Source organism: Dromaius novaehollandiae, chromosome 14 (assembly GCF_036370855.1).
Source record: "Dromaius novaehollandiae isolate bDroNov1 chromosome 14, bDroNov1.hap1, whole genome shotgun sequence".
Taxonomy (NCBI): domain Eukaryota; kingdom Metazoa; phylum Chordata; class Aves; order Casuariiformes; family Dromaiidae; genus Dromaius; species Dromaius novaehollandiae.
The window spans coordinates 11547217-11570549 of record NC_088111.1 but is presented as its reverse complement, the minus strand read 5'-3'; the positions used below and the strand labels follow the sequence as shown (position 1 = coordinate 11570549).

General features: G+C 43.2%; 2 protein-coding genes across 8 annotated transcripts in view; one reads left to right on the top strand and one right to left on the bottom strand.

Moving 5' to 3' along the window:
- Positions 1-1923: 1923 nt before the first annotated feature.
- Positions 1924-19961, top strand: NDE1 (nudE neurodevelopment protein 1). 4 transcript variants are annotated; one of them, XM_026096335.2, is made up of 10 exons: positions 2201-2216; positions 6753-6888; positions 8006-8134; positions 9219-9372; positions 13241-13389; positions 13692-13828; positions 14915-15094; positions 16173-16264; positions 17288-17424; positions 18523-19961. In XM_026096335.2, exons 3-10 carry the CDS (start codon positions 8049-8051, stop codon positions 18614-18616), a joined length of 1029 nt encoding a protein of 342 aa, XP_025952120.1. In that variant the 5' UTR covers positions 2201-2216; positions 6753-6888; positions 8006-8048; the 3' UTR covers positions 18617-19961. The 4 variants fall into 4 exon arrangements, with proteins under 4 accessions (XP_025952124.1, XP_025952120.1, XP_025952123.1 ...); XM_026096337.2 differs by lacking the exon at positions 2201-2216 and adding an exon at positions 2841-2966; XM_026096339.2 differs by lacking the exon at positions 6753-6888 and having other exon boundaries at positions 1924-2216.
- A 2627-nt stretch (positions 19962-22588) lies between these two features.
- MYH11 (myosin heavy chain 11) overlaps positions 22589-23333 on the bottom strand; it is a 64348-nt gene continuing 63603 nt past the window's right edge. For 2 of the 4 annotated variants that reach the window (XM_064520340.1, XM_026096333.2), the window contains one exon: positions 22589-23270. In XM_064520340.1, coding sequence (XP_064376410.1) covers positions 23135-23270 — 136 coding nt within the window. In that variant the 3' untranslated portion in view covers positions 22589-23134. The remainder of the gene's footprint in view (positions 23271-23333) is intronic. The other 2 variants (XM_064520342.1, XM_064520343.1) reach the window with 1 other exon arrangement.

Here is a 23333-nt window from a genome sequence, read left to right as displayed (position 1 = left end):
TAAGCATATGCAAATCTAATTTTACATATGCAGACTGTAAAGAATTATGTAATATCTTTAAATACACAGAAATAGGTTTAACTCATGTTAAATACTTGCTCTGCAGTGATAACAATATTTGTATATGATGTTCTAATTCACATTTGTCACATCTTGCTATAGATATCAATAATCCATAAAAATATCAGTAGTTTGTAATGCCAATTGATGATCAGTCCATAGAGCAAGTTGTTCTGCGATAAGTTATTTAATTCTTTCAGCAAAGCAAATTTTTTCCTCTGTTATTGATTAATGTTCCAGCTAATAAGCTACTGTTTATCATGTGATTAATTGAAGGTGCTATCATTAGATTTGTGATCTTCTGCTTGTGTTCACTGCTCATTTGATAACCATTGAGTTAATCTATTCCTTTTAGCAAACAAGCTTTATCATAAATAACCAACTGTTTCATCAGCAAGCCCAGAACTGTCGACATCATCAGGTTTTCTTGGTGCTGTCAGTCTTACTGCCAAGAACCGTTAATGTTGGCTTCTCAACGCTTTATCTTTGGAGTGTTCTGTTTTGTTAGTTGTGGATGTCTTTACCTTTTATTTCACTCTAATGGAGTTGGGTTTAACACCAGTCAATTTTATCAGTTAGAATTCTGTGTTGTAGGGTTGAATTTTGGAAGTGTTAAACATAGTGGTTAAGATTTGATTGCTAGGTTGGAGGGTTAGAGAAAGCCTAAGTCCTAGGCTATAGGACAAGCGGGATATACCCTGAGAATGACCTGGCCAGTTAATTTTGTATCGTTTTAACTAACTGAACATAAAGCAATATTGAAAGATTGAAGCTGACATAAGACAAATAGAGAGAGATTTATGTTATATTGCTGTCAGATCACTAAAAAATAAAACTATTTTTCACATGCATTGTCAAAATAATGAAACACGGCATATACTGTGACTTCCTTCCCCTAGAATGATCACACCTGTTCTGAAATACTTGTTTCCCAATAAGAAGCTTATTGCCAAAAGATAAGATACTGCAACCTTATCAGCACTTATGATTTATACCGTTTTCCTAACTTTGCTTTTACAGAAGAGTCAGAGTAGCATTCTCGTTAAAATAACCAGTACGTGATCCCTAGCACAACGAGAACTGCCGCTTATTAATTATTCATCAGCAAAATAAAAATAAATGCATTTTAAAACATAAATGATTTTAACACAGACAAATGCTCTCATGCTTCTTGCAAACAAGGCAATGATAGTAATTATAGTAACCTTTGTATTAATATTTATTGCTTTTCTACAGTAGTGCCTCTGAGCCTCTGTCATTTCTCAAGTAGTAGTATACTATTTTGGAATCAGGTGAGAGGCTAAACAGCTTCCTCTGACATCTAGTAAACTTTGCTCTATAAAAGTTATTTCAAAGTGAGAAATATTAAAAATATTAAAGTTCATACTCACACTATCCTCCCAAGATTCAAAGAATTGAAATAAAATATTCTTAGTCCCAAACCTGCAAACAATATATAAATCTTTGAATTATGGAGACATACTCTGATGGTGCGTGCCTTATTTTTTGTAACTTATCCAATAAGATAAACATGCTTGCGTAATGGCAGAACTACAAATTGCTATTGACCCAATTTTTAAAAATACCTTACTTTTCTATTTAGAGTTGTGTAATAGCTTGTCCCCATTTACTTCTGCTGAACATCTGACCTCAAAATATAATTATTTTGCTCAGTTTTTTCACTTAAAGTTGTCCTAGCTATAGATACAGTTCTCTTGATGGAATATTCTGCTTGAAGAGAATCTATCATCTTTATTGCAGTCAAAGTCTTGTTCTACAAAGTCTTTAGGGAGAGGCACATTCCCAATTTAGACAGTTAAAGCTTTGCAGGATTAGACTCTGCTGCAGGCCCTGACTCAGGGTCTGGTATTGCATCACCGAAGTAAATGAGACGGGGATCAGGCCTCTCATCCGGCAGTTATAAAACTGGCTGCAAGGGTGTAGAGTGATACTCAGTGACACGCGGTCATGCCTCTGTGGGCTGGAGCATCTCTGTATGTGTTGCAGTTTGTGTTTTTGTTTTAGCTCAGGAAACAAATACCAGGCACGCCTGATGACCAAGTGTTTGTGTACGCTGCCAGGTAGGAACACGGCTCTGCCCTTTGGAAAGCGCCTGCATACCCGGGTCCTCTTCCCATCGGTCCGGAGTGGTGCAGGTAGGTCACATCATTTATTGGCTGCATCGAGCTTTGCTCTGTCACGTTGTTTGTGGCCAGCTTGTTCCTAGTGCGGCGCTTGCGGCTTGCGGGCGTGTGCCTGGCGGGGTGACACCGGGGGAGGCGCGGGTGCGTGCTGTCTCCTAGGGCTTCCTAAGAGGCTTCGTCCTTCAGCAGTGAGCTCACTGATAGCTGGACTAGACACAGAACCTTGTTGTTTGGTAATAAAAACGGGACTTTAAGGTAAAAATCTTGCAGTTAGGGTAAATAGTATCACCTACTCGCTGCTCTTTCAGGAGAGAGTTGCCTTTGGAATCAAAAAAAAGAGAGGTGACGCTTTTCCTCTTTGATATTTCGAAGGAAAGTGTATTTTTAACGTTATGAAAGTGCTCACGGTCGCACGACCGTCTTCCTGGGCCGAGGCAGGCGCTCGCGCCCCTGCAGCGTCCCCGGCGCGGCTGGCAGCGGTGCCGGGCCCCGGGCGGGCGGGCGGGCGGCGGGGCGCGGGGGGCGGCTGCGGGGGGCGGGGCTCCCCGCCCCGGCCCCGTTTGAAAGTAACACAAAAAGTTTCCGAGCGTTCCAGGAGCGGCGTTCTGGCGGCGCTGATTGGCGGAGCCCCCCGGGGGCACGTGACCGGCAGCCAATGGGGTGGCGGGCAGCGCCGGTTGTGATGGTTCGGAGGGGCCGGGGCGCGGCCGGGGGCAGCGGCGCGGGGCAGCGCGGAGCCGGGCGGCCCTTCCTGGCGAGGCGGTGAGCTCGGGGCTTTGCTGGGTGCCCTGGCGGTTTGGAGGCTCTCAGAGCCCCCCCTACCCCCCGGCGAGGGCGGCAGGGGCGCTTCCCACGTGGCGGGGGAAGCCGCGGTGGGGCGCGGACCCTTCCCCGTCCCCTTTCCTCCCCGCGCGTTGGCGGTGGGGGGGGGGGGGGCAGCCGTGAGGACCTGCCTCCCCTCGGCCCCGCTGCTTCCCCCGCATCCTTCCCTGCAAGCCGGGCGCTTCCTGGAGTCGCTGTCAGGGTCGCAGCTGGGGGCAGGGGGGAGGCGCGCGGGCTTCGTTCCCTGCCCGGGTTTGTCCTGCGGATGGAGTCGGGAGCCCCCAAAGCTGCTGCCTTTTGGCCTTTGGGGTTAGAGCTGGAAGCATCAAGGTCAGGCACGTCGGGAGACGAATCGTGGTGGAGTTCCTTAAAGATCACTTACTACTCGCAAATGTTGCAGCTGGACTGGTATCTGGGAGGAGGAGCGCTTGCCCGGAATGAGGCTTTTTGGGCGAGAAGAGCCCAGCAGGGAGAACCTCTCTTCCGCCTTCGCTGTGGGATTCGGTCGTGGTCCTGCACTCCCTCCCATAGCCTCTTCCTTTGCCTTCTCTCTTGTGGTCGTTCTCTTTTGTATTGATTAAACAGACGAAAATAGACCCTTATGTGACAGGAAGACCCTTGTAAGGAAAATGTTTTAAGAAGATAGCGTTTTTATAAAATTGGGAAATTACTTTTCAAAAGCAATTTTTTTGGGGGGGGCAATTAGGAAAAAGCATCCAGTAGGACCTTCATCCTCTGTGCTGTGGCTAACACACTGGATTTTATGGTGCTATTTTGCTCTTATAGTCATTTTCCCATCTTCCTTTGTAATGTTTTATTAAAACAGGAATTGCTCTGAGTCAGGCCCTGGCATAAAGATAGGCTGACATTGTACACCAAGTTAAAATGTTCCTTTGTAACAGAAAGGGTATTTGATATACAAAGGTTGCTTTCTGCCCTTTATTTTAGGGCTAAAAGAGAATCTAAGTTGATGTCCTTATGAATTTGGTGAACTCAGACCCTGATCAGAGTTTGGCTCTGGTTACAGCATTCCTATTCCTCAGTTTAAATTCCTTCAATAGTGTTATATGTGTGGCTTTTCTTAACTTTTTTCCTTAAGTATTCTTTTCTGCTGTCACTCCTATGGAATTGTATCTTGGAACAAATATGTAGATGGTGTTTGTCTTGTTGCAGAAGTCCATTCCCCACCCATGAACACTTCCACTTCCTGTATGATGCAGAGATTTTGTAATGTCTGTGACCAGCACTTGTGCTGCTTGCACACAGGAGCTCTGGCCAGATGTATCTTCTGGCTTTTGTGTGTGCAAAAACAATTAAGGTTCAGCCAGGGTTTATGTGCTGTAGACTGTGGCTTTCTCTCTTTCCTTTTTCTTTTTCTTTCTTTTTTTTTTATTTCACATTTAGCGCCATTAAAAAAAAATGCTAAAACCCCCTTCACAATTCTGCCCCTATTTTGTACTGGTCCTACTAAATGAAAAGTTCCTAATCGTTTTTGTTAACTACTTCCCAGTAATTTTGCATGCTAGCTCCAAATTAGTTAAAGGTCAAGTGCTGAATGCAGTAAGAAATTACAAAATAAAATCAAAGCCCTACCATTTCTACTGGCATGTCAGAAAAAAATACTTGAGTTTTTGATTTTATGACATTTGGTCAAAAATGTATTTTAATACTTTGTCCAAAACTTAAAGTTTTTCTTTTCAGTTTTCATCTTGCATCTTTGGCTAGTTTGAAAATCCTTGTAAGCTGGGGTCACACATCTCGTGTGCCCTCCATTTCACTAGTCCTTTCTGATGTAGAAAGCAGTAAAATATAGTGCAGGTGTATAGGGAACCTAATAGGTCTGTCTTGCATGTTGTGGGCAAAAAGCATGTGCCTGTGGTACAGGAACAGTAGTGAAACCATCTGCCCTGTTGTGTCATTCCTATGAAATAAATATAGGACGCCATTCTTTCATGTATTCACAGTTTAAAAATTAATTTTAAATGGTAAGTACTGTTTAGTAATGGTAGCCGTGAAATAGGTGTACTTTTAGTGGATAGCAACCTGAGTGGGTCTGGGTAGGTTCCTAATCTGGTGTTTACAAAGATGCTTAGTAACAGAAAGGGACAGCATCTTTATGCTTCTCTGAAAGTTATCCAGATTCTGTAGGCCCCCTTTTAAATTTATAGCCCAGTTAGCAAATGTCCTTTTGGATGTAACCCTTAAAATCTTAAAAGAATGCAGATCTATTGGTTCCCTTTAGTCCTTTCAAAGTGCAGTGTGAAAGGACAAGCGAGACCCAGCTATAAGCATATTCAAGCCTTGGAGGTCAACAGGAGTTGTACCTCTGAATTGCAGATCTTTTGATTCCAAACCATTTTTGAGCACTTTCAGGAGAAAGACGTCTTGTATTTCTTCATCATTTCTATCATGTCTGTTGATTGTCTGAACAAGATATCATGGGATTTATTATAATGCCTGCATCAGCCAGAAGAATTCCCTTTTGGAGACTTCCGAAGTCTGTTTTAATTTGTGTAACACAACTGGGCATACCCTGGGTGGAATCTCTGTTCTTGAAGAAATACAGAAATTTACTGTTGTCCAAGTGGTGAGAAATAAGGGATGCTCTGGCTTGCTTTTCTCTGGAGTGGTTTGCCCACAGTAATGGAAGTTGGTCCTTCTTGGTTTCTCATTGCAACTGCGTCACTTCTTTGCACCTGGCTCTCCCTCCCTGTCCCTCATCTGTAAAGGAGAGAAAATTGTCTTCCTCACAAGCGTTCTGCATGTGTTGGTGAATGTGTTCACAGGGCCTTAAGTATAAGATGTGTCTATTAACATCAAAGGCACTTTCAGTTTGCTTAAAAATAATGGAGTAGCTGTGTAGTAAACACTCTTATGTCAGTAATGTCAATTGTGCTTGGTCTTGCTTTTTGCATTTAATTGACAAGAGTACTGTTTGGAAAATCCGTGTTTCTTACTTGCTCCCCTTTCCCCCCTCTTTTTTCCCAGTATGTGTTTCTGAAAATATATACAGACAGCAGCAGCCTTGAGACTTCTTGCTGGAAGCATATCAATGTCAAATGTGGTGGTTTTATCGGCTGTGAGAGAAGAGATGTAGCTTTGTCTAATCAATGTTTTGTGTCAAGAAACTGAATTATAAATCTAAAATGTAATGACTTTTCCTTTACCCTTCCAGCTCCCCATTTAATGAGAGTATAATTTTCATAAGCGTGTAACTGATACTGTGCCTCAAGGAGACTGGACACAGTCCTATAGATGTGTAGTTGCAGCCCACTTAGCTGTGACAGCCACTTGCTCTTTGCTGGTTTACATCCTGAAAGTCGCCTAGGCTGTGAAAAATCACTTGTGCTTTGCAGCACTGCTTGGATCTTTCAGGATTGGACTTTAGATTCCCAGAGCTCTTTGGGTTACCTGATACCGTTGTTCTCAGTAGAGGTAAGAATTTCTTCTGTTTGCCTCAGGAGAGTTGCCAGATAGGATAGATGGCTGTTAATCCTGTTTAAACCGGGAGGTTTTCAGGAGAGGAAAGTGTGAACGCAGGTTATGAAGAATTTTTGTTCATTGAGTGTAGTGTGTATGGATGTACATTTTCTTTAGCTAGGACATACTGCTCAGAAGGTCTACTCCAGCATTTCATGAATATTCAAAATAAGAGAAGTAGAAGGCAGGACTGGTATCTAAAGGATCTCCAAGGGCTTTGACAGTGTTTTCTCTTTACCCTTTTAGGATTACCTCTGGAGACTGCATTGCTCAGTTTGCTTCGTTTTTGTAGATCTAGAGCTGAGACTTGATAGTTGGACTGTGTTTCCTCAACCCTTAGAGTCTCGTAACTTAGGCTTCTGACAACTGCCACTGTAATGAGGTATTTGACTCCACCTTTATTTACTGCACTTGATCTGTTGAGGTTTCTATTAAATTGATAATGTCTGTGTGGAATTGTTGCTTCGCCCAGGGTTGCACAGGGCAGATTATCCAGAGCATTAAGTCTGGTATTTCTCCATTGTCAAGACTAACTCATATAAAATGATATTTGCTAGTGACATGTTTGTTAGAGTGCATCAAGCCCATCAGAGGGCGTTTGTTTAATTGTAATGTCTAGATACTTAAGTCTTCAAGTCGGAGTGACCAACTTAAGGCTCTTGATTTCCATGTGGCTCTCTTTCATGTGTCATTCCCATCTGGGATTGTATGCTCTGACTGGGTTTATGCTGGCACAGGGATAGCTAAAAAGCCATAACTGCTCACTGAGTTGCTGGTGCCTGTCTACATAGGTAGTCCAACCAGGTGATATCCCACAACGGAGGAGTAAAACCTCTGTGGATGTGTTATCTCCTCTTCCCTAGGAACTTCTGGAGCTCCTTTCTCCCATGGCTCTCTGAAGTATGCAGATGTCTTGTAGCTCTCAGCCATATACAGATTGTGATATTTCAGGTTTAAAGTCAGGTAGTTTTATTTGCCTTGGCTTTGGGAGACATTTTTCACATGGGTCCAGCAGTTATGTCCATAAATAGCTTAGGTGCTCTTGGAAATGTTAATGTGGGAAATCAGTTTCTCGACTACTTCTTTCATGTCTCTCTGAAGTTTCTCTTTAATTTCAGGGTAAGCATCTTTAGGGCTGTTGAAATCAAAAATAATTGCACTGACTTTGGAGCTGAAGGTGTCTCTTTCTGAGATATCTTTTGCCAGCTGTGTTCTGCATGCATCTGCACAGCTGTGGCTAATGCTTGAGGTTTGGTGTTCTATGCTGTGTGCTCAGAAGGTGGGGAAGATGCTGCTGGTAGATACTGCTGGAAGATACTACTACTACTTCACTTTTCTTGGCATGTCTGACAGGGCCTTGGCAAGGCTGGTCTTTAATTTGGTCTGCAGGCATCCAGTGACTTCCTGCAAGTAGAGGTGCACCACCCTGCAGGAAAAAAAGCACTGAGGTGGTTTGCTGCAGAACGTTAGCTCTTACATTTGATCCTTTAATTTTCCAGGGGGGAAAAATGAAACGGTTCTAACTTCAGCTGGGGGCTCGCCATGGAAGACTCAGAAGGACATCACTTCAGCTCAGTGGAAGAGGAATCTAGATACTGGAAGGAGCTGGCTATGAAGTATAAGCAGTGGTAAGGCAATGACTTCATTCCTTTAAGTTGTTCAATAGGATGTGTACAGGCTGCGTGCAAAGACATAGCAGCGCATGGGGAGAGAAATTCAAGATAGCTCAGCTTTCTTGAGTGGTGGCAATAGCAATGAAGTGGCACAGACTTCTGCATAAACTATGCTAGCCCAGAGTCCTTTGTACTCATTTGAGCAGTGACTCTTGCTGCTGTGGCACTGCTGCTTTTGATCCCTGCTCTGCTTTGAGTAGGACTGTGCATGCTGAACTTCTGACTGCAGTCTGTGGGTGGCCTGGGTAAATAGAACACGCTGCAGAACCTTGCTGGGGGTGGATAACCCAGGCCATCACAAAAAGAGAGATGCTGCTGTTCACCCTTTACACATCCATGTGGATCAAGGAGGGTTTGGCAGCACCTAGATGGGCAAAGAGCCCTGGCTAAGACAGAGCATGCTTTGCTCTTCCTTTTAGCTCAGTACGTCACTCTAAATGCAGTAGAGCCTGAAAAATTCCAAACTTGTCTGATGCTGATATTGGTGGATCCTTTCTTAGACCAGGTGTTCAGATCCTTCAGTGCTGCTCGTTCAGATTGTTGTAGGATTTTTTTTATTAGAATTATTTGATTAGAATATAAGAATAGGCTTTCCTTTCCTTCTTTTTCCCTTCTTCCCCCTCTTTTTATTGCTAATAGAAAATGTCTTTATTCATATTTCACAATGGATAATTAAATATTAGGTTAAATATGCAGATTGAGGGTAGACTGTGTACAGGCTTAAGAGGTTCCATATGTCTTGAACACTTAGCATGAAGACAGACCTTGGGGATTTTGTGGGGGAGTAGGTGGGGGAGAGGTTGTTTTTTTTAACAGTTTGTTATGGGGTGGCTTTCTGTGCTTAAGGGGAAGCATTTGGAGACAGTCCTCTTTTCCTTTTGAATGTGTGTGTTGAGAGAGAGGGGGGCAGAGAGTCCTCTATGTTAGAGAGCAGTACATATAGATAGATTTCTGCCCCCCCCCCCCCCCCCCCCCAAGTATACAAGAGAGGTTGTCTTGGTTCACTGTGGTAAGTCCTGTTGCTGGAATTGCTCTTTAGTGCTGAGAATACGCAGGAGGAACTGCGCGAGTTCCAGGAAGGGAGTCGAGAGTATGAAGCTGAACTGGAGGCTCAGCTGCAACAAACAGAGTCCAGAAACAGAGACCTTCTGTCAGAAAACAATCGTCTGCAAATGGAACTGGAGTCAGTTAAGGTAAGAATGGATGATGCATACAGTGTCCGCATCCTAAGCATGAAGATGAGTGAGACTGTGCAGATTGAACTTGCCTTGTGGACAGGAAGCTTCAAAGAAATTCAACAGGAAACTGAGAAGTCATGAAAAATAAAGAAATGTCTATCTGTTGTCCACTGTGAGAGTGATAAATACCTCAGTTAATGTTACTGAACCCCTGTTTGCAGGATGTGGCTACATTTCAAGATGGATTTGAGACAGGAGAAAATTGTTGGCAGTAGAGTGGAAACTAAATACAAACCTACCAGCACTGCTGCTGTGTTCCTTCTTCCATCTGTTTAGTGCTTTTGTTCATGGCTTTCTTGCTGTTTGCATTGTGCAGACCCAGATAATAATGTGGACAATCAAAATACAAACATTGCAGCTGTGTTGTTGCATTACACAAAAAAAATTAAGTTGTTTTAAAACCTTTTTACATAGTTGTGTGTAATTGTTATCTGATTTAGTCTAGAAAAGCTAGGAAGCAGCATCCAGTAGGTAACACATGGAGCTGAGAGCCATGAAACCCATTAATTCCTGGTCTAGTCACTGGATCTGTTTGTGTGTGGGGAAAAATTTAACCTCCTCACACTTGGTTTGCCTTCTGTGAAATAACCACCTGAAAAGCATTAATTTTTATAATTATAAAACATAGGGGATATGAGCTTACTGAGATGGAACTTCTTAGCACAGAGACTTAAGAAGTAGTAATAAAGCTATCTAGAGTGTGGAGAGAAATGACCCTGCCTCATTTCAGTCTCATTGAAGATGCTGCTACTGGGTAGTGTTCTCCCCTGAACTAGCTGACAGGCTTACGAAATACTGTAAGGTTTCCTTAAACTTGAAGAAAAATTGTCACTGAAGTTAATGGGCCTTTTAAAAAGTCTAGTCCTGTTGGCATTTCACTCGTAAGTGAGATGTAGTGACCCAAGAAACACTACCATGTGCTTTGCAGGGCGAGGTTGGTATCCGTGGAAGCAGAAATGAATTGAATTGCTCTTCTACTCAATTGGATGCAATAGTGAGCTAATGGGAGTGAAGATGTATGTATTAGTGATTAACCCACATTTACAATTTTTTTTGTCTAAAGAGTTATATTTGATGACTGTTGCTCAGATTACTGTCCTAAGGAATTACTCTTCAGTTCCAGACAGATGTCCTGTTGCCCCCCCTTCCCCTTGCCCCCCACCTTAGTGATTTATTTATTTTTCATGTTGATAGCAACAACTCTGCACCTTGCTTCATTGTATTTGTTACTTTCGGCTGATCTTTATTCTTGTCGTGTCAATGCTTTTGCAGTATTAATGTTTTGCATGTTGTGTGGAGTAGTTGTCTACTCTGTTCCGTGTAGCCACGTATACCCATGGAAGCCGATGGGTTTGGGGAGAAGGCATAATAGTTCAACAAAAATAAAATGTGCAGTCCTTTTACTTGCCATTTTAGGGAGGGGGGGGGGGACTGTTTTCTCTCTCAAGAAGAGTTGAAATGGGAGGAGTGGACTATGAACAATTTTACTGCAACAATTGGGAATGAAATAGGAATCAACATAAAACTTTGAGAAGTAGAGAGTAAACATACTGTAAAACGTTAATTATTCTTCACAGTAGATAACTTTATAAAAACGTAGTCTTCTTGAAAGAAACCCTGTAACAATTGGTTATTCATGCAGCCTGAAAACTGCAGTAACAGCCTGCAGTGAAGGAACAGAGACTCCATTGATGGTCAGATCAGCTGACAGTTTATTACAATTGGCTAAAAACAAAGACTCAAACCTTGCAGTTCTGGTCTTTTATCTGAATCAATTCAAGAGCAAAACATTAAACTCGTGAAGCTGTTGAGCAGCAGCGTTAACTGAGCCCATCAAAGGCTGGTGTCTACGTCTAGGTCAGCGCTCCTGGAGCTTGCCAGGCCCACACAGCTTGTTGCTTTGAGCTTACCAGCCTGTTGTGTGTGCTTGCTCCCTCAGAAACCGCAGAGTTCACACTACTTAAAGCTAAATGGAAATAATAATTTGGAGGGTTTATTTAGTGAGTCTTGAAAAGCTAGCTGAAAGTAATCCATCTCTTAGAGCTCAGGGCACTTATATTCAGCATGCACCCATGCTTCAGAAAGCAGGAATTATGGCAATGTGTCACCATCCTGTAATCAAGTAGGAATTTCTTAATTCAGAGTGAGTATCTTTCCCTCCTCCTTGTCTTTGCATTACATGTGCTAAAACAGCTCTCTCTAAATTATTAGTCATGCTAGACTACACGCCCTGGTTTTCAAATTCCTGTGCATGGATTTGTTTTCAGTGACTTCAAGTGTATTGTACTTGCAGGCTGGACTGAGAAGCACTTCAGGAATGCTTGTTATACAGCAGTCTGGGAGCTTCCAAAAAAGTCTCTGGCATGTTGAAGTGATCTGATATCGAGGTGGTGGGGATAAAGTGTCGCAGTAGAGGATGTGCTGTGAGGCTTTTCACATGATGTAGAGCTAACCGCGTGTGGAGGTGGCAGAAGGACGGAGGTGATGTGGAATGGAGAAGCTAAGCCTTCCTTCCTCTAGAGCCTGTCCCAAATGTACCTTTGTGTACATGCCCTAGAGGGAGACAGGTTGCTTTAAGATAATGTCCCAATCAGTTACATAATTACACCTGAAATGTTTTAGGATCTAGAGCTCTGAAGCTGCTTTGGGCTAATAAAACCACAGGGCAGTGAAACATTTTGCAGGCTCCACAGGAGTATGTAACAGGCTCTGACGGCATGCTCAGCGCGCGCGCGCGCGCTCGCTCTCTCTCTCTCTCTCTCTCTCTCTCTCTCGCGTGCGCGCGTGCTCTCTCTCTCTCTCTCTCTCTCTCTCTCTCTCTCTCTCTCTCTCTCTCTCTCTCTCTCTATATATATATAGAAAAAAAACATATATATATGTATTTTTTTTTTCTTGTCATTTGGGCTCCTAAGTACTACTTGACTTTGTCTGGTAGTTGAAAATAAGTGGCTTCGTTCACATCCTGTTTTGTGCATTGCTAGAGTCCTTGGGGCTCAGAAATTGCACTGGATCTTGCTCAGGGATGCACACAAATTCACTTTGCCTCAGGAAATCAGTGGATGTTCTTCCTGTTACAAAAGTGGATCAAGGGGGAGGTGGCAGGCTTACAGCCTTTGGCAGGCGATCCCATTCTAGCCAGCTACTTACCTGGTGAGTCCTGTAAATTCTCTGTGGCACTGCTGGGTGTTTTTTGTAAAATGGGATGCTGGTTGTTGGGCCCTTGCACTGTGAGTGTCACCTGCACCTTACGGCAGCAGGGTAGGATTTGCCCGTCCAGTTGCCTCCATTTTTTTTTTCCTTTCCACACAGATTGCATGGTGATGTGGGCGCTCTAGCTCCAAGCATGCTTGGCCACCTACTTGTGCTGGGTAGGACCTGGACATGCTCTCTTCTTCATTTTGCCTTTGAGTGAGGAACTGCACGTGTGAACAACCATGTGTTTAAGTCCTTCCCTTAGGAGAAAGGCTGAAGGCTCTCTGCATGCAGCAGATGTTTCTTGCGGCTTTGCAAGTCGGGGAGAGATGGAGGAGCACGAGGGAGAACTGTCTGAGAGAGCAGGGAACAGCCCTGTGCTGTGGAGGTTGGGAATTGCTCCCTAGCACCATCTAATGATAAGGAGTGACAGAAGAGATCTTGCCTGCTGGCAGTCCAGAAATACGGGAACAATTGGCTTTGTTGAGAAACATCACCTTATAAATAGTAAAATGTTAAAAATTCTTACAGGATCCCTGTCTCTCTTTAAGGGGGCTGAGTCAATGCCAAAGAAAGGAGAGAATGTGCATTGCTAAGTCCCTGATATGTTGTTTGATTTGCCTTTGGTTAGGAAAAGATTGAAATGCAACATTCAGAAGGCTACAGGCAAATCTCCGCACTGGAAGATGACCTGGCACAGACAAAAGCTATTAAAGATCAACTTCAGAAGTATATTCGAGAACTTGAGCAAGCCAATGATGACTTGGAAAGAGCAAAAAGGTGACCTGTCTTGTGTGTTTTCTTTTTCCAGCTCTGTCCTTTCTTGTGAGTGGGGTGGCCATGCGCTGTTTGTGGTGTGGTGCTCGTTAGCACTGCCGTTCTGAACTAACCACTCGAGGTGATGATTTTGATGATGATGTTTGTGGCAGATGGGAAATGTGACACTCCCCCCAGCACCTCTACTCCCCTTTCATATCTTACAAGTGAAAATAAAAAATGTATCCTGCTTTCTCTTGTGGGACAGGCGGCTCTTATATGTGCTTAAAGGATCTGACAGTGACATCTTGTACGCTCTCTTTCAGAGCCACTATAATGTCTTTGGAGGATTTTGAACAGCGTTTAAACCAGGCTATTGAAAGAAATGCTTTTCTGGAGAGTGAACTGGATGAGAAAGAGAATCTTCTGGAGTCTGTGCAGCGCCTGAAAGATGAAGCTAGAGGTTAGATAATGGATTACTCATATCTCTCACTTTCTCCCCTTCCAACTTGTAGCTGTCCAGTCCTCCCAATGCATTTTGGAGCTTGTCTTAAGTTTTCCTCTTCTAAACCTACCATCTGAAATGTGGAAGCAAATGAGGAAACTTCAGGACTGTCCATCCCACTTCCTGAACTTCTGACCTCATTCCAGAACAGCTCACAGGAGTAAAAGTCTGCCAGCTTTCCGATCTGTGACGGTGCCTCAGGGCCTTAAGGGGTCAAGAAGAGCCAGCCAAGCTGGTGCATGTGCTGGTCTGGCTTCTTGTAACCTGTCAAGAACAATGTTAATAACCATTAACCTCTGTTTCCTGGCCTGTGAGAAATGAAGTCAATGAGACACTAATGGGGCAATGAAATGGGAGGACTGTGACTGATTTTCAGTTGTCTCTGAATAGCTTCACACGCTAGCTTCCCGATACCTGTTGGTAAGACTGGGTGAGAAGAAGAGAGCCGTGTAGCTCTGGAGCTGTAAAAACCTATTTTCAGCTCTGCTCAGGCTCTGTGCCCTCGGGTAGTTTCCCTAAGCTACAGTCAGGTTTGGGACACAAGTTCTCCATCCCTTGGCTAGATAATGGCACAGCTTCCTCCTGGTCTCAGCTCACGTTTTCTTGATGTGGAAACCAGCATGGAAGGGAAAAGGGTGCAAAAGATAGAATTGTCTGGGTGTCAACCTGGCAGGGAACTGGGACGTGAGCAATGTGTGCTGCTTTGCAAAGCCTCTGTCCTGATATGCCTCTGCACGTTCTTTAACATTTGGCAGGAAGGTAATTCTCTGCCTAAAGGAAACCTTTTGAAAGGATACAAAGCTTATGGCCAGATAATAGTAACTGAACTAATACTACAAAAACATCTTGAGCCAAAGTCCCAGCAAAGCCTTTAGTGATCATCCAGGTTTTGAGCATATGCCTGGAGTAAACTTTAGAGAGAGAAATGACTTTATTCCCCTTGTGGAGATGAAGTAAACTTTTCAGTAAAACAAACTTTTTCACCTGCATTTATCTTGGTGTTTGCATGTTCCAAAGGCTTTGTTTGTGTTGCTTCTCTCACAGATCTACGACAAGAGCTTGCGGTGCAGCAGAAACAGGAGAAACCCAAAACACCAATGCGACCCACTGTGGAAACAGAAAGAACAGACATGGCAGTGCAAGCATCCTTATCTGTGCCTTCAACCCCTTCGGTACACCGGGCACCCAACATGAACATATCCACCCCTGGGACATTTAGGAGAGGTGACTGACAGGGACCAGCACAGAAATAATATTTGATACACTTGTTTTTACCACATTTTCTTGCTGCAAGAAGGGTGAGAAAAAGGGCACTGAGATGGGTGTTTCAGTCACCATGGTCTCAGTATTTACCAGCTGTTATTTTGGGTGTTTATTTGTAGGCCATTAATTTCCACTGATGTGAACTGTCTAGTAATAATTATTGTGAGGGACAAGATGAACTGTTGGGATTTTACTATCACTTCACAACTGTCATGGAGACATTGGGCTAATTTAGGAGAAGAATTCTAAAAACTTCAGTATGATCTTTGATGCCACACTTCTGTTATGAATTGGCTTCTCAGTGGAGTAGGTAGTCTTTGAGGGAGACTTTTTTTTAAACTCTGAAACAGCAGGATAGGTCATTTTAGCTGTCTGTACTAAGTTACTTTATCTCTGCTTTCATGCCAATAGTATCAGTTACTTATCTTTTTATGAGCAGGGATTACCTAATTATTCTACACCTCCAGCACTAGCTCTCCATCTTCTCCTTACCTTAAAGCCAGAAATTTGACTCTAGAAAGACTGAGTAACTGTGCCCATATGTACGGGGAGAGTAAATGCGGGGAGTTTCTTGTACTGTCATACACTGATGATTGGATATTACAGCTCTGATTACTAACGAAGTCTGACTGTGGGCTTAGGTACTCTCAACCTAAAATTATGTTTCACTTATTCAAGCTTCTGTAAAAGAGAGAGGATTCAGAAATTCTAGAAAAATGAGCTCTGAAGGTCTTTTCTGAGAACACATCTCTGTTGTCTCACTGCAGCAGTAGAGAAGCAGGGTGGGCTGCTAGCACACATCACTAGAAATCTAAGCTACAGCGTATCTGGAGACTTTAGCTTAGGACAGTGTAACTTGACCTGTATCAGTGAGGCAGAGCTTCATACTCTTAATGGACGTGGAAGATCTGAAGGTCAGATGGAAAAAGGTGAAGATGGTGATGTTTCCTCCGCTATGTATGTCAGGCTTTCTTCTGACCTCCAGTGTGAAAGCTTTTTTCACAGTGGGTAATGTGTCACTCTTTAACTTGCCCTGCAGGTTTTGAGGACAGTTACAGTGCAACCCCTCTCACACCTGCTGCCAGAATATCTGCACTTAACATCGTGGGAGACTTGCTGCGGAAAGTAGGGGTGAGTGATTAGCTGTTAGCCCATGCCCTGGGAAAGGTAGAGCTGTCTGAGACAGCAGCCAGAGCCGACACTCTGCACTGTTGCTCAGGGGAGACTGGAGAGAATAGCTCAGCCCCTATGCTGGCCAAGCAAACCTTGAAATTTGGCCTGGACTTTGTATGTTTCTGACCACCCCCAAATAAAGATGGGACCAAGCTCTTTTGAGATCTTAATTCCGTGCAGAGTCCTGGCCTTTCTCCCTCTCCAAGTCCCTGAAAGAGCATGTAAAGGAAGAACAAACTGGTGAGAATAAATGAGGAGGGGACCTGCTCCCATGGAGGGCATTGATGTTCTCCTGTGAGGCGCAGGGAAGAAAGCAGGCTGTTGCCTGCTGCCCAGGAGGGTTCTGATGGAGTCTGCCCAGTAGCGTTTTGAGCAGGGCCTAATGCCATGTTAGGCAGTAGCTTGACACTTAAGGCAGCGGTGCCGCTGAAAAAATTATCGATGTTTTCCTTCTGTCCTCTCCCCCATGCCCCAGTGCTTTTTTTGGCCCAAGCATTTGTATGACTCTTTGGTCTGAACTGCAGAACCGATACAGCTGAAAGATAAGCCAGCAACAGTGGAGAATAGGGTATCTGTGGCTCAGTTGCCTCAGGCACTACCTAGTACTTACAACCTAATGCGTGTCTGGCCAGGGAAGCAGAGAGTTCAAATGAACATTCAGTTATCTAGAAAGGGATGCCTGTAAGAAAGGTGTCAAAATCTCCTTGAGGAAGCTGAGGCATTTGTGTTGTTCCTGATGAACACCAGCATGAACTCCTTAACATCCCCTACAGGAACAGATTCAGCTTCAATGGGACACCTGAGATGACTGGCTTCATCTCCTCAAAAATTCAGAATGTGTGAGGTATTGGGGTTAGGAGTCAGCAAGGTTCCTCTACTAGACACTTTGTCTAACAAAAAACAGTGTTGTAGATGTCATTTTGGTGTCTTGGGAGGGAGAAGGATACTGTCTGACACTTGCATCATCTGTGTTCACTTTAGGCTTTGGAGTCCAAACTTGCATCTTGCAGAAACTTTGTGTATGACCAGTCCCCAAGCAGAACCACAGTGTCCATGTACATGAACAGAGATGTCCTTGAAACACGCCTGAGTCCTCACCAGCCTCTGTGTGATACAGGGTTAGTGCTGATCTGCTGTTGCTTCTTACTGAGAACTCTGTGCCTGGTACTGTTCTCTTTAGTATTAAATCTTAGTTTTAGTAAAGCTTTGTTTTCAACAGGTCTGAAATTTAGTTATTCAGCGTTCTGATTTGAATGCTTCATATCAGTTTAAAATTTGGAATCGCTAGCTAGTAAAATTCAAAGATGAGCTGGGAGCAAGTTTTGAAAAATGCAAATTCAAAGCAAGTGTAATTTATTTTATTATAAAGCCAGTGTTTACATGGAGGAAAGGGCCACTGAGCCAGTTTTTGGCTCAGTTTGTTTCATGCTTTCTGTTCTTGTGCAAGTGATGTCTCAGGAACATTATGGCATGTGGGGACTTCCTTTATCACAGTTTAGATTTCTGTTTATGGGAGAACTGAAGAAAGCAAATAATGGAATCAGTCCAATCCAAATGTCTTACAGTTGTTAACTTCTTTGGTCATCTGCTCTCTGGGAAAGCGTTTTATCTGATTCAACTTAGAAGTTTGTCTGGACACTTGAATTGTTTATCTTTTAACAAGCAAAGAAATACCAGGAAAGATATTACAAGCCGCAGTTCAGTAGCTGCTTAAATATGGCAGTCCTGTACTGCACATTCTTTAGATTCTCTGTAAATTAAGCACCTGTAATAGAGTTCATTCCAGATTCAGTTATTTAGCCCGACGCTTGCTCCTGTGATACTGGTTTGTCCTGTTACCTCAGCGTCCTGAGTTGTCTTGTGGAAGGAGTGCTCCAGCCTGGGGAGGAACCTCGTGAAAGCTCGTACATGAAAGCCTCTAGGGCCATGCATTTGCGTATTCCTACAGCTGATTAGCACTTCTACTGCTGTAATGCTAGAACTGAAATTCCAACACCTGTGAAAAATACACTTCTCACTACTCAGACAGAAATGGAGCTCTGTTTTACAGTGGAAACTCAACCCAGTTAAGTAACAGGCTCAGTTAGTGTTCAAAGTGGTATTCTTCTGTCTGATTTCTCATGCGGAGTGGTGTTCTTTGGAATTGACCGGTTACTCTGATAAAGATGGTAAAACTGAACAGCAAATGCACTAACTGCTTTGTTTTGTATTTGCAGGTTAGTGAAACGCCTAGAGTTTGGAACACGGCCTTCAAATATTCCTGGGTCAATGGGCCATCCCTCACAAGGTGTTGTCAAGATGCTGCTCTGAAAAGACCGGCTGCCTTTGGAAAAGGAAAAGAATATATATATAAACATATATATTTCAAGCTTTAGTTTTAAAGAGAATACTAATGAGCAACCAGGCATCAGCGTAAGGGTAGGTGAGAACTGAACAAGAAGCTGCAATTGGCGGTGGTCTCCTGTGGTCTTGCCTAGTGTGGCCTCTCAGCTGAGCTGTGTGACTGGCGTGATGAAGCAGTGCTGCCTGCCAGCACAATACTTTAAATCACTTCCTATGTCAATAGCTGTAAATAGCTCCTTGAAAGTCCACTGTCAAAGCCGGTGTCCTGTGGCAGAGGCAGTATTCCCTGTGCAGCTCCTCAGGCTTTTTCATTTTGTTTTAGTATAGCACCATGGTGTTATACCTTGAATTCTAGTTGTGCTGACTTTCTGGCTTGGGTGTTGTATGTCTCAGTCACCCAGATTAGAGGAGTGAGTGTGGTTTGTTTTTTTGTTTTGTTTTATTTTATTTTATTTTAGTTTTATTTGATGGAGCCTGAGGTATTTCTGTAGGGAAGCTGCTCAGCTCTTTGCAGGATGTTTGTTGTCAAAATCCTGCAACACAAATTCCTGCCTCTGTAGCGATAAGATGGTTTGGTAAGCAATGATTTGCCATTAAGAATAGGTCACAGTTAAAGGTGAGGAATGTCTAATGCTTGGAGTACTTGGGAGATCCCAGGAATACAGCAAAGTCGGAGACTTTGCACTGGCTTAGCGTACAGACATCCCATTTTCATGGCATATAAAGCCTGGCTGTTGTAGGAAGCAAGAGACCTGATTAACTTGCTGGTTCTAACATTTTAATAGATGGGTTATATTGCTTTCCAAACCTCCCTTTCTTAATGTGCCTTGGTTATTTGAGAGGCTTTTTAGTTTTATTTTTGTTGTTTTTTTTTTTCCATGTGAATATATACTTTTGGCTGTTCCTCATTTAGAGGCTTTTTAACCTGAAAAGTCCTTTCTGCTGACCAAGGGTATCAGAATACTGAGTTATTTTTAAATTAGAGTTCTTCCCTACCAGACAGTACTGCATTTTGTTTATTTTTTTTTTTCTTCTTTAAATAGAGTGGGTTCACTCACAGTATTAATATATATTACAGAAGCTGGTACTTGCAATAATCATGGCCAAACATCTTTTTGTTTCGGGGTGGGAGTTTACACAACAAAAGAACGCATAAATGTTTTGTTTTGTTTTTTAAGAAAATGCTATGAAAACAGTCACTGATGCATCTGTTTCTCTGGAATAGGAAATAACCACAGATCATTCCCATTCTTCATGCCATCTACAAAGTTGGCTTACCTGGGAAGCAGAATAAAGCTTATTTTGAATGCTAGTTGTTGGTTCATTTTGATTTTTTTTTTTGCAAGTTGTCATTACGATTTGTGCACAGATGTTTGTCACCAGTATCTCAGCTGTTTCTGATCAATGAAGCCTGAAGAGACCTCGCTTGCTGAATCAACATGGAAAGCTCTTTCTACATCTCTTTCTTGTCTAATGGTTTCCTACCCTGAGGAATGTAAATGATGCCATAGCTAAAGATGCCCCTGGGATTTATGTACTGCCTAATGTTGGCATTATGCTTTCTTAAAATATTGAATTCTGGCTCAGGATGCTGTAATCTGTTTTAACATGACTTTGTTCTCTCCTCTCACATAGGGAATTGACACTTTTCTTATCCGTGAGGAACTGAAGTGCACGGGCTGCTGTGTCATTCGTGCTTACACATGGACTACAATTCAGTGCAGTGTGTAGCCTGGAGGGATGGCTCAGCACGAGTTGCATTTTCCTTATGATATTGCCAGAATTTGCCTGCTTGGTGTGAAAGCTGGCTTGCAGCAAGATTGAGAGTCAGCACTGAGATAAGGTAGAGAATTGGAGTCATGCTAGAGCCCCAGTTTTCAGTTTAAAGTGACTACTACAGATATTATATGTAGATATACTATAGATATGCTATTACTATATTGGAAATATGTTATTAGTGTGACTACAGATATATCCAGACAGCCTGTGGGCTGATATGCCATTGAGAATTTTCAAAATAATTTAGTCCAGAATAGTCACTTCTCTAGCAGGACATCTTTTGGGAGAAGACTACTAACGGCTACGTTAGGGCTCCTAAGATGATTAAGGGACTGGAGCATCTCTCTCGTGAGGAAAGGCTGGGAGAGCTGGGACTCTTCAGCCTGGAGAAGACAAGGCTAAGGGGGCATCTTACTGCGTATAAGTATCTGAAGGGAGGGTGTAGAGAGGATGGAGCTGGACTCTTTTCAGTGGTGCCCAGTGATAGGACGAGAGACAACAGGCACACACTGAAACACAAGAAGTTCCATCTAAGCATGAGAAAAACCTTTACTCTGAGGGTAACAGCACTGGAACAGGTTACCCAGAGAGGTTGTGGAATCTCCTTCCTTGGAGATATTCAAAAGCTGTCAGGACACAATCCTTGAAAATGTGCTCTAGGTGACCCTGCTTGAGCAGGGGGATTGGACTAGATGATCTCCAGAGGTCCCTTCCAACCTCAGCCCTTCTGTGATTGAGGAGCTTTGGCTAGGCCGCTATTGTAGAGAGGTGTTTTCCACATTGGTTTTATTAAAGAAGCTCTCAGATTCCTTAGTCTGTCACAAGCTTTGCAGAACTGGGACTGGAGCCTGAGTTTCTCAAGTGCTGGGGCACTACTATAACCATTGGACCAATCTCTACTGCTGTGTATGTGCATGTGAATTTTTCAGATGAGATCCTCTTGGAAGGGCTGCATGTTCAGCTGGTCCTGCTTCAAGCATTGGTGTTTAAGACCATTCTGTCTGAAGTCTGACTTCCTCGATCTCATTTCCATGTGTGCAGGCTCACCAGCTGTGTGCTTAACAGCCAGCTCTTGAGCATGTTTACAGAGCTGGGCTGTGTGGCTGATCAAGCAATGAACTCAACTAAGTTTGCTCTTCTGATAACTCCTAATGCCCCTCCTCTGCAGACTGTCAACTTAACGGCTCTAAATGGATTCTTATTTAAACTCTTCCTTTGCTCTTTTATGAGCAGACAGAATTCCTTGTGCTCTGACTCTGCTGGCTAAGTGGTGTCTAATCTGAAGTTGAAGTTCATTGCCTTTGGAGACAGTGTTTAGATTTAGCAGGTGATCACATTAGCTGTCAAGGTGGATGCTTCAGTATGGTTTACTCTCCCTGTAGTTGCTCTGCTTAAAGTTCACCTGCCTTACAATCTAAGACATTTAGTAAGCACTCACTACAGCTACTTGAGTAGCTTTAGTAAGCTACTCAATTCACAGTAGCGCCACAGCTGGCTTTGCTGCATATGGTTCTCTGCTGCCCCTGTGTGACCACAAAGCCAGCTGCTGTCTGGAAGTACCAGAGCTGCCAGAATCTTGGTAGGTCTTGATAATTCCTGGGGATGGACTGCAGTCCTGGTGGAGTGCTCCAAAAGTAGAAGTATCAATGTACTGATCCCTTAATACAGAATAGCTTGGCTTGGATCACTGGATTCAGCGTGGGTTGTTGTTTCTAATTGTTTCCACCCTGCCTTAGAGGCTTGAGTTTGGAGCTATGCCTACAGATACAGATTTCAAGGGTGGGCTAAACTGCCTAAACATAGGCTGCTAAGGCCTTGTCTGCTTTCTGGCTGCCGCACCAGAAGAGCGCAGGTCTCTTGCAGGTCCTGTGTCATGTCTACCACCCCTTGGATACACCCTAGGATACCTCAGAGAGCGCTGTGTGTCTGTGAGATAGGCAAACCTGTCCAAAGTGTTTATGTTCAGCTGAGTGTACATGTTTTTTTATTCCTTCACAATCCATTGCTTAAGAAAAATCAGTTTTTCATTCCAGTGACTACAGTTCACCTTTTGTAAAAGGTATTTGAGTTGTAAAGAAGCTCCACTGCATCTGCCATTCTCTTCCAGCATGCTCTCTTGCACCCCACTGATGCCTGCACAAAAAAAAAAAAAAACTCGAGTGGTTTTTATAGCCTTTTATTAGTGTGTAAGCACATCCATGGTGCATATAAAACCATAACAGTTGACTTAATTTGAACAAATGATATTTTATTTTTCAGTAAGTGATTAAAAAGGCACTTCCACCTTGTGAATGGTGCATCAGGGGTGTAGTAACCAGGAAAAAACCCCCATATATTAATCAAATACTCAAGACAAAATGAAGGGTAGACAGGTTTAAGAAAAGCTGGCTAATGCCTTTTTTCCTGTAGCAGTCTCACAAATTCTGTGTAAACTGCAGTTCACTGGGATTTAAGTTGAGCTACTAAAGCTTGCTTTGTGGAAAATCCTCAAAGTGAATTACTCTGGATTTAAAAAATCTTTCAAATACATTTCAAGGTAAAATAAGTTTTGCGGTACTTCAATCTATACATTGGAGAGAAGGCAGTTGTGCTTTTATCATCAGAGGAGGAGTGGGTGTATGTGACCTTGACACTAAGAGTAGACTTATACAGTGCTAAATACCATCCTCTCTCCCCTTGCTGCAGTGCAATTTTTAAGCGTGTTGTTTATTCACTGGCTTTTGTTCCATTGAAATCTCCATCTCTTGCATCAACTTCTTCAGATCCGTCTGTTGCATTCTCAATTATTCTTCTGCCTCCAGATCGACGGGGTGGGGCAAAAGATGTAGGCTCATTTCCCCTCCTGCATTAAGGAAAAAAATCAGGCTTTAGGTCATTTGTAGTCCTCATGACTAAGCACAGAGTT

Excerpts from the sequence above, each read along its gene's own strand:
- NDE1 (XM_026096339.2), top strand. The coding sequence starts at position 8,049 with ATGGAAGACTCAGAAGGACATCACTTCAGCTCAGTGGAAGAGGAATCT. Across the intron at positions 16,265-17,287 it reads ACTTGCTGCGGAAAGTAGGG|GCTTTGGAGTCCAAACTTGC; the intron begins GTGAGTGATTAG and ends TGTTCACTTTAG. Across the intron at positions 17,425-18,522 it reads CAGCCTCTGTGTGATACAGG|GTTAGTGAAACGCCTAGAGT; the intron begins GTTAGTGCTGAT and ends TTGTATTTGCAG.